The sequence below is a fragment of the Psammomys obesus genome, unplaced genomic scaffold, assembly GCF_907164565.1.
Source record: "Psammomys obesus unplaced genomic scaffold, mPsaObe1.curated_primary_1811, whole genome shotgun sequence".
In the NCBI taxonomy this organism is placed as follows: domain Eukaryota; kingdom Metazoa; phylum Chordata; class Mammalia; order Rodentia; family Muridae; genus Psammomys; species Psammomys obesus.
In genome coordinates this window covers 1-11,054 of record NW_026594411.1, presented here as the reverse complement: position 1 = coordinate 11,054, position 11,054 = coordinate 1, and the positions used below count along the sequence as shown (strand labels likewise).

Sequence of the window (11,054 nt, the reverse complement as noted above, 5' to 3'; positions counted from 1 at the left end):
AAAAAAAAAACTATTCTCAGAAACAAACTGCAGATAGGAGGTATGCCTTTTATGGTGTTCACTATGTCTCACCTCTGTTCTCTCCCAAGTGCTGGTACAAAATGAACACAGAGAACCAAATTCCCTAAGTGCTTATACCTTCCAAAGCAGACACAGAGAAAGCTATGGAGCTCTGTGAAGCACAGGACAGGACACATGGAGCCATGCATTACATTAGCAGAAAAGAACATGAGCCTCACAGCACCAAGGTCAGAAAATGCCAGCAACGTTTGTTAACAGCTTAAATAAAACTTAAATGGACAAGATCAAAAGTAGAAAAGCTTCTAACAGAGGAACAGGCTCTCACACAATCAGAAACATACCCGCCTTCTACAGAACCTATGAGGCGATCCTCCCTTAGCAATGACATTTATAAAGAGAGAGAGAAAAAAATCATCCAAAAACTAGACTCAGTTTCCCACTCAACAAATTAACTAAGCATTATACATGATAATTAAAATAAGTATATTGTACTAGACAGTTACTCTATTAAATTTAATCTTCAGAGAGATAAACTATGTGTCTCTTATATCTAATAAACAAGCCAATGATAAAAATGTCAGCAGATAAATGTTAATATAGTAAAGCACTATTTTAATGTAATGTTTGAAATGTTTTTTCTGTAAAAATATTAACCATTTTCTTAAAAGTTAAGCATATAAACATATTAACCATACTATAACTTCAATGAAGAATAGAAATGACTTCAGCATTCAATGAGTATTTCCAAAAGAAATATTTTAAATTAAAGATTGGAACACAAAACAAAAAAACTTGAAGAATTTTTCCAAACTAAAAGTAAATATTGGTGAATAAATTACTTTGGTATCTTAAATATATTTGAACTTTAAAACTGCAACATTACAGATATGATGAAAAATATGAGTTTTTAAGCACACGGGAGCACAGTAAGACAAAGCCAGTGACAGTGCGAGCATAGAAAAGTGGAATCTTACCCGCTGTTCCAACGCCGACTGCGTCTGTTGTCGTAAAAGAGCTTTAAAGGGCCCCCCTTCTTTTCCAGCACTACCGCTGCCCATTCCTTCAGGACGCCACATGTAAACAACACCAACAACAACTATGAACAGCAGCTCAACTGCATTCATCTTCATAAATAGCATCAGTCAAAATGATTTATACATTTAACATATTTTTAGATGGCAACTAACACATATTTTTTATTCTACTATACTTAGACTTTCTTTAAAGCAAGACATCAAAGTTCTGGTCACAGCTAGTTTTAGAATCAATTTATTCTAATAAGACTATTTAACCAAGGTAACAAATCTTTGATAACATTCAATATTTAAAAGTTGAGACTTAATAAAAATACTCAAAAGAAAAACTATTACTATGCTAACAATTTATACACACCAACTATCCGGTGAAATACGAAGGAAAAGCACACTAACTGTAGGAGAGCTACAGAGCATGGAGCCAGCATTCAGAACGAAGTTTACTCTCTGCTGACGCCTGCCTCTCAACCTGATGGCACACCACCATAGTGTGCTCAGTAACAAAAATCAACACAATTTCTGGGGAAAAAAACCTCACACATGTGAAAACACATCACAAATATACATAGTCACGGATGAAAGAATTCTATTTCCTCACTCTTAGATGTATTTTAAAGACAAATTTTACATCTCTTTCCCTAGCATTTTGTTGTTGTTGTTCTGACAGCAGCACAAGAACAAATATGACCCAAGACTTATATGGAGATGGATGGCTGGAAAGCTGGTACTGTGCACATTAGGGTGAACCCCAGCCTCTCAACACTAAAGATGCACACAGTCAGGTTCACTGCAGTGCCTTAGGAAGGAGCTACTTCACATTTACATTTTTAGCTGTTCTCGGATAAGGAAACAAGGGTTAGCATGTGTGTAGTCCCATTCCATTCTGTTTTTCTTATAGTAATCTTAACATTTTTAGAGACTATACAATGCTAACTGGAAATAAAACTAAGATCTTTATATGAAGCATATTAAAAGTCACAAAATAAAAGGTAAGTTTGCAGTGATAACTAAAAGTACCAGAAAACATGGCAGAATAACTTGATTAATGTAGTGGATAGAAAAAAAATGTATAATAAAAGAACACCACCAAAATGAGACTTAAACTGGTTCAAACAGAATAATTTTCTCATGTAGCCTTATGGTTTAGCAACAGGATGGCATAGGTCTGACGTGGATGGAGCGGGTATGGAGAGAGGGGAGCAAAGCATCTACAGCAGACACTTGAACGAGAACCTAGGTACTGATAGAATAAACATCCACATCCACATCCTGAGATAGACATGTTTTTAAATATAAACTTTAGTGAATACTAATAATTATCAATCAAGTAACTTCCAATGACATCCTTGTAATTCTGATTAACTCTGTCAACAAATCACTAATAGACATATAAAGCACACAATCATTTGCTATGGTATAAAATAATGTTTTCAAAGATGATTTAAAATAAAGGGATTAAAAAAGCTGACATAATGTGATCCTACCAGAAGCAGCCAGGAACAGCTCTTCACTGAAAGAAACACTTTTCCTCAGAACGGGGCTGACAAGGCTAGAGTGATGAGGGGTAAGGCTAGATTCCGAGAGGAGGCGGGACTTAAGGTGAAGGGAACCACAAGAGAGGGGAGTGGAGCTAGGACACAGGTACATCCCAGGCCCCTGTGGGTAAGGTGCTGTGGAGGAAAGTAGCAAAGATGCAGATTCAGAAGATGATCAGAAAATGCAGGAGAAGGAAAGCAATGACGAAGCAAAACATAACAGTCAAAATGGATTTCAAATGCACACAAATTAACACCAAGCGTAAGAACACCACCCATCCCAGAGCCCCTAGCCAATATAATTCAAACCAAAGATATCTTCTAAATTAACAAAGCCCTTTCAAATTCTACAGTCATTAAAAAAAAAAAAAAAAAAAAAAAACTTTAGATAACTAGCAAGATTTTTTGCCATTTTACATCACTTTTAACTGACTTCTTCAAATACTTAAATTGCCCACCAATTTTGGTTGGTTGGCTATATGTTTAAGAACTTGCATGGTTGAAAAACACCACTCCAGTGTTATGGTGAGAAACTGGTTGCTTCAATCACACTTAAAGTACTAAAGTTTGGTACCTTCAAATGTTACTAGCTAAAACACTGCGTATTTTTGTATTAATGGGATACTCATTAAAAATAAAGTTCTGAATTTTGAATTCAAAGTAGCCAATTTTTTTTCTCACCAGTTTTAAGGTATACATTAATCCTTTTACTTTTCCTCTAAAATTTTTCATACTTTAATCTGATCATAGTACTATTTAGAGAGATTTGCATATAAATGTCAAATAACCTATGGATTGTAAGAAATATATACAGCCAGCCTGCCTACGAAAGTAGAATTAACCTAAATCGAGTGTGTAAATCTCTGCCATACATCTACACCAGCATTCCAAAATTCCATTCCTATTAATTGAGAAATATTGAGAGAAATATTTTTTAAAGTCTCATTTTTAAAAATTAGAACCTAATAAAATTTTAAAAATTAAGAAAACTAACAAAAAAAAGATTTTATTATAAACAGAAAATAACTTTCTCAGGTCACTCTTTATTACCCCTGCTCGACTTCTGACTTCTCAGTTTATAAATAAGTTAATAATCATCAGCTTATTCCACTGTTTCTCCGAAGATTGATGGAAGCAGAGAAAGGTATGCACTGGGTCTCAGCTTTAGGAGTTTTGGAACGTGATTCTGCCACTTCATAAATGAGAAGTCCTGTGCTCCTCTGGACCATGCAAAGCTGGGGAAAGACTAAATATGCTACCGAGGCAGACAGCAAAATGAAGCACTTGCAAGTAAATATGTCGGGATACCACACCGCTTGGAAGCAAGGTTTTAAGAACCAGTGCTACAAGTCACTGCTAGCAGAGCTGGTGCCAGCCAGAAAGCTTGAGGTCTGCTTCCGTCACTTAGGGCTACAGAATCAGTAGGTCTGTCCTGTGGGAATTAAGAAACAAAAAGGCCAAGAAAATACTTTCTACACTTTATCTGTGGTACGGTAAGAAATAACTTTTCAGTAAGTGTACTGAAAAGTAGCCTAGAACAGTGCGCAGACCAATGCTCAAAAGTATGGTTGGATCTCACTGTTCATGAGGGTGCACACCTAAAGTCTCAGCAGTATTGAGCAGCTAATGTGACTGCTGCAGCTCACAAGGCAGAGAACAGCCTCAACAACTTAGCAAGATTTGGTCTCCAAAAGCATCCAAGAGCTGGGGATGAAGCTGAGACAGAGTGTTTGCCCAGCATGCATGCATGCATGATGTACTGAGTATCATGTCCAGTGCCAATAAAAAGGGGAGCAGAGAAGACAAGACTATCCTAAGTCTATCTTGTTCTGACTGTTATGAACATTAAGGCCATGACATTATTATTTATGTCAATGATAAAAACATTATTCCTTTTAAAATTTTCATTACAATTTGAATGGTTCAATTTTTATGGCACAAACTGTTAAAATGCCACATTCAAAAGTACCCATCACTACAAAATACCATTTTTAATTGTTACTCCTAATTATATATAGTGGGCCTTCAGTACTGTAAAGGACTGGTACTGGGACCACCATCACTACTGTACCAGAAATAAAAATCACAGACACTACAGTTTCTTATACAATAGGGGGTATTATCTGCAAATAACCTGTGCACCTCGTTCTGTCTATTTTAAATCATCCTTACATTACTTATAATACCTAATACAATGCACATGCTAAGCTAGAGAAGTTCTAACGCTGTAGCATGTAGGCAATAATAAAAAGAAATGTCTGCCTGCACTGGGGACAGGTGTAATCTTTGCTCGAGGATTTCTGACCTATACTTGCTTTAATATGTTAAGACTGAGCGTATACTTAACGTAAATAAAGTTATCAAAATTAATTGTTAGAGCAGCAAGGCAGAGATGGTAATAAAAACAAATAGGTGTTTATAGTATTTATAGTCTGTAACCATACTTATAAGAAAAAAGAAAGAAAGAAAGAAATTAAGTCTATAATGAATAACACTGCTTTATAGGTAAGATTGTTTTCACAAAATCTGAGGTTATTAAAAATGATGAATTCAAAATAATAGAAACAAAAACTGTTTTAATCAATCTGATAGAAAAACTGCCAAAAATAGTACTTATTTATAGAAATATTAGAAATAGTAAATCTTTACAATCTTTCAATCTTTCATTAAAAAATATTTAAATAATTTAATTTTCTCTTAGGAAGAAGCTAATTTAATCTTTTATCAATGTTTTATCAAAAACCATTAACAAAAACCAGAAACTATTCATAATACAAACAGGGGAGGGAAAATTATAAATTTAATAAATTGAAAACTATTCAAGGATTAGGAAATTTAAGCTGAAGTTTCAACCTGGAGAGCAAGACTAGCACAACTGAGCCCACAAACTCAGTATCAAGAATGACTAGCTAGTTAAAATGCCAATCTGCAAACAAATAATCCCTCTATAAAAATTAACTTTAATAACTGAAAAAAAAAATCAGTATTTACATTATATTTTAAGTTAGCATGAAAACAAATTAACAAATAGATGTGACCAATGTCATTTTCTCTTTTTGGATTTGTTTTCTATTTTCCAGTTAAACACAGGACACTACTCTACACTGAGCAAACCTTAAGCCAAAAAGCAGATGAAAAGACCCCTGTAATGCTACACTACCATTCCAGTTCTGAACTATTTCCATAATAAAAGCACAGAACTAAGTTCTGAAATAAGAACAAGTAAGAAATAAATTAATCATATGCTCAAGACGAATTATGTTTCAAAACCGCAATTTGATTGCAAACCACTAACTAGGGTTACTATGCAAATGCTTTAAAATGGCATTCCTCCTGACTTGAACATGAAATGAAGAATGTCAACACCCAAAAATAAATTCCGGACTTGATATCAACAATAATTAAATTAATTAAAATGTCATTCTCCAAACAAAAGTGTCTCTAAAAAAAAAAATAATAATAAGTTCAACAACTGAATTAATTAGCATTCACATTAACTTTTAACTTAAATGCAAAAACAGGAGGAAAGATTTGGATGGGAAGCTAACAAGAAACAGAAACAAGTTTTAAAAGGAAAAACAAAAGGTGGGTGGAAGCGCCTTACCCGTCTTGGGTGTCAAACTCAAATCTGTGTCAGAAGAAGAGGACTGTCGACTGTAGGACTTGGAAGGTGAAAAGGAATAGGTTTGGTTTTTCAGAGGGGTTGAGGGTCCTGATGAGTGAGTATTGGGATTGGGGTCCTCATTGAAGGGAGTCCTGCCAGAAGAAGGTGGAGACATATTAAGCAATCATGTGCCGAAGGGTGTGACAGTTGGCAGCATGATCCAAACATCAGGAAAGATCTGGGGCGGGGCGGCCGTCACGTCTTAAGTGTGGAGCTGGGAATTCGGCCAAGAGCAACACACTGCTGGGTACCCATTCATCATTCTCCAGATAAAGATTATCTGCATTGAAACAGTTAATAAGCCGAGTGGAAAAGCAAAGAAGCATGAAATGGTAGACTAATGGGGATTTTAAAAAATATATATTAAAAGGAGAAATAAAAAGAATAAACGAATGACAAAATATTTCAAATAAATGTTTTTTTTAAGTTACAAAAGAAAATGATGGCCACAAATGGTGTGTGGAAATATCCATAACTGTCTTCATATTTACACACACAAAAGTATCTCCGAAAGAAAAAACTGTTTCCTTATCCTATAGCAGCAGAGTGCCACAGCTAAAAACACAGCAAGAAGGACAGTAAGTAGATCTACACAGAAACACTGCGTAGAACGCGAACAGTTGCTTACCTGTTTCCCAATAGCTCTCTTCCACAGACTGAAACAGCCCCTATTGTTTCAAAACCCTACAGATTTTGCACATAAATAAGCCAATCAAAGTGTTGGGTGTCTACTTCACTTAGAAGTGTATCAATTTCAATTCTAAAAAAATATAGAGATATTCACATAAATACAACTGGAGGGTTCTCAGAATGCAATAAGCAAAAAATCATAGGGCTCTAAGAGCATCTGTGGAAGACACTTTGGAAGCTGGAAAAACAGCTTCACTTCCATAGTCAGAGCCTTCATGTCAGCTAAACAGAAGTCCTTCACTGAAGCTGGATTTGAAGTAAGAAAGGGAAGAAGTAAAGACTGTGGTACCTGCCTACACTACCTGCCTGCCTGCCTCTGCAGCCACTCTGCCCGTGGCCTGCCTCTCCCCAGCTCTGGCGTCTGAGCAGTCTCGTACCAGTATAGATGAGAGTGGGAACAGACACAGAGAAGTTCTGAGTAAGTCGTGAGCCAGTAGCAGTGTGAATTGGGCTGTTGTGAGTCGAGCGGCATCCATGGCTTGGAGGATGAACCAGCGGAGACCTGAAGGAATTTGTGGTCAAAGTGGAAGAAAAGAAAACAATACACACAACAGATTGCAAAAACTATGTTAAAATTATTTCGAAGGAGCTTTTGTTAAGGGAAAACACTTATTTTTTTAATTCTTAGCATGCAATAAGTTGAAATTTAAAAAAAAAAAAGAATAGTTAACAATTAATGTTAGGATATAAATATAATTTTAAAGGATCAGATTAATATATCAAGAACTGTAAGAAAATAGAAAGCATAATTGTCATCAGAACTAAGAAAGACTACTAAGACTTGAATATTAAGATTTTCTTTTAACACACTTGCTTGCATTTTCACTAAACAGGACTTGCTATTATATTTATGGGAGGAAACACCCATAAAAGTGAAAGGTCAGAGCTGTCATGTTCTTTAAAACTAAGATATGAGTTGCTGATACAGTTACTTGTATCTTTCTATGAAGAACGTTTAGCAGTTACTTATGCTTCTATAACCACACTTTCATGGCGGAGGTACTTAAGAACATGAGAATGAGCATCAGGAGCAGAAGAGCAGGAAGGGACCGGGCATGAAGAGGAGCAGCCCAACCTACAACCTACCACATGTTGCACAGCAGGCTAACCCAGCCCTAGACAGCAAGGGAACATGGCTGCAAGGTCACGCGGGACAGATGCTCTGCTGCCGTACATAACAGAAATCTAAAATGTGCTTTGGACGACTGACGCGGTAAGCCTCTTAGAGGTGCTCTGTTTTATAAAGACAACTAAGTGAGTGGGGTCTTCTTCTTCTAAAGTGAGAAAGGGCCTTCAAATTCTTCAACTTAGAAGGTCTACAACGCAGTTCTGTGCACACAAGAGATCACACTTAAGGCCCTCACAAAGCATCTGTGTGCAGAGCAGTGGAAAATCACCACAAGGAGAGAGCTCAGTGAGGAAAATCAAAGGGATCTGATTTTCATACAATAGCTAAGAGAGAGAAAGAGACTTACAGAGAGCACACATGTCATTCATTAATGCAGGTAAAATATTATGAACACTGCAAAATTTCTAAGTGTGACATCAAATCCAAGTTCAAATATACTGGAGCATTACTGTGATGTATTCTGAGTTCCACCAGTCTCCTTGTATGAAAGTTTGCCTCAAAATAATGATTTCCAGTGTTAAATCCATCCTATCCATTCTAATCATTCATCCATTCATTCATTCATTCATTCATTCATTCATTCAGGTAACCTATTAAATCCAATATCCAAATTCTACAACCAGTAATGTTATGCAATAACCAAAGACTACATTAGTGATAATAAGCTAAATCATAATGAATGTGAACACGTCACCCAAACTGATTCCTTACACCAAACAGAGTAGCCTCCATCCTGAGGGGCTTTCTAAACATGGCCTGTATTTTCAGATGCCTTCCAAATACCCTAACAATGCAGGGTAGAACAGTTCACTCTACAGCTCACAATTTAAAGTAAATGGCTGTGATGGAAAAGGAGAAATACAATACCACCAGGGTTTACTGAGCGTCTCTTCATGAATGTACTTGAAACATAACCCTGTTGTTTCTCTCTCTTTGTAAGGTCCACCAAGTGAAACACTTTCTTTTCACTCAAAACCTCAGTGTACAGATTACTTGTACCTGCAGACTTGTACTGCAGAAGCCTGAACTCTTGAGGTGTAAGTAAAGCTAGATTGTGGCAAGTGATTGACTCATGTCTTGTATGTATGTAAGTATATGTTTATTTATTTAGAGGCAGAATCTTATGAAGTATTCCAGGCTGGCCTCAACTTTGAGAGCCTCCTGCCTCTCAGCCCCTCAAATATTGAGACTACAAGCATGTACCATGGCAACTGGCTTCAAAAAGCAAGTCTTTAATTACACTTACTATGGAAAGGGGGGCAGGGTCTGAATCTATGTGCAATCTAACTCTACTGTATCGGCTGAATGTTCATATTTTTGCAATACACATTTTATTTATGCATTTTATTACAGAATCATGAACACATTCAGGGCCTCATTTGTGTTAGACACATACTCTCCATACCACTGAGCAACATCCTCAGCCTTAGGACAAAATTTTAACGGAACATAAAGCAAACTGAGGGTACAACCTCTTAATTCATTTCATTTGTAAGTATATTTCCAAATAAAACTTGCTACTACTGTACTAAATCTTGTACTAAACCAGCAAGAGAGGAAACTAAATAAATCTATGCAAGATAAAGAAACTTTTGTTTTTAAAAAAGATCATGGGAAAACCCTTTTCTTGAGAATTAGGATCATTCCCACTTGCCTTCTGCTGACTACTTTGAACTAAGAAATGGATTAGATTCTTCGTCTACAGAAATCTGACGCTGATAATCTAAAGTAGAAAAAGCCAGCAGACGACATCCTGAGGCTGCATCTACCAGCCACCTGCTCTGTCAAGGAAGCTGGGACACAGAAACACTCGCGAGTTCATGCACTGTTGCAATGGTGGACTTACAGAGAGGCGCCATCAAATGTTAAATTAGCTACCTGTCCTACCAGGGCACACAATTTCCTCAGCCTGGAGCTGCCTCTAGATCACTGGCCTAATGGGAGTACTGGTGGCATCTTGCCTGGAACAAATGTTACTCTACTTGCACAGTTGTTCCAGTTACACAGATTAGTCCACATCTCTGCTCCCCAGCAAGACTTTCAACACAATTACAACAGAAGAAAAAAAAAATCATTCAAATATTCTCCACTGACAGTTCAGAAGAGCACTTCTCTGAAATATTTGAAAATAAGAGTGTCAAGCTTCTCAAATTTCAGAATATTGAGGAGACTGCACCAGCTGAGCACTTAAAACCCAAGACCTAACTGCTCTAAAACCAAGGCTCTTGAGGACTGGTACTCAGTGTTTCCAATTTTAGAGTATTGCAGATTGCATATTTTCTGATTTGGGATGCCCAAGCTATCCTCCAAGAACCATGCCCAGAATCTACCCTTGATATAACTGAAAAAAACACAGGTCAAGTCAATCACAGACGCAAGCCTTCCTAGATGTACTGGCTAGTTTTATGTCAACTTGACACAAACTACAGTCATCTGAGAAGAGGGAACCTCAGCTGAGAAAGATGCCTCCATAAAATCAGCCTGTAGGCAAGCCTGGAGAGCATTTTCTTAATTAGTGACAAATGGAAAAGTCCATTCTGGGTGATACCACCCCAGGGCTGGTGGTCCTGGGTTCCATTGGAAAGCAGGCTGAGCAAGCCATGAGGAGCAAGCCAGTAAGTAGCATTCCTCTGCATCAGCTCCTGCCTCCGGGTCCCTGCCCTGTTTGGGTCCCTGTTGTAACTCCCTTCAGTGATGAGCAGCTGTGGAAATATAAACCAAACAACGCCTTTCCTGTCACCGTTGCGTCGCTCATGCTGTTTCATTCCAGCCACAGTGACCTGTATAGCTGCACTGAGCACACACTTTTCAAACAACCTGTAAGTCTAAACGCCCTGAGATCCGAACTAGGAACTCTTTTGCTGGGATTCCTTGTACTTTTGGTGGTTGTTTTATTTTTTTTTTCTCTCTGGTACTGAATAGAAGGCCTCAATTTCTCTCTCTCTCTCTCTCTCTCTCTCTCTCTCTCTCTCTCTCTCTCT

General features: G+C 37.2%; 1 protein-coding gene across 1 annotated transcript; it reads right to left on the bottom strand.

Moving 5' to 3' along the window:
- Positions 1 to 995: 995 nt before the first annotated feature.
- Positions 996 to 7,442, bottom strand: LOC129685397 (C2 domain-containing protein 5-like; the record flags this gene model as incomplete). Its single annotated transcript, XM_055618940.1, has 3 exons — positions 7,322 to 7,442; positions 6,195 to 6,346; positions 996 to 1,081 (listed from the first exon to the last, which is right to left on the bottom strand). Coding segments are annotated over exons 1-3 (333 nt in total), but the record flags the coding sequence as incomplete, so codon positions are not given.
- Positions 7,443 to 11,054: the final 3,612 nt, after the last annotated feature.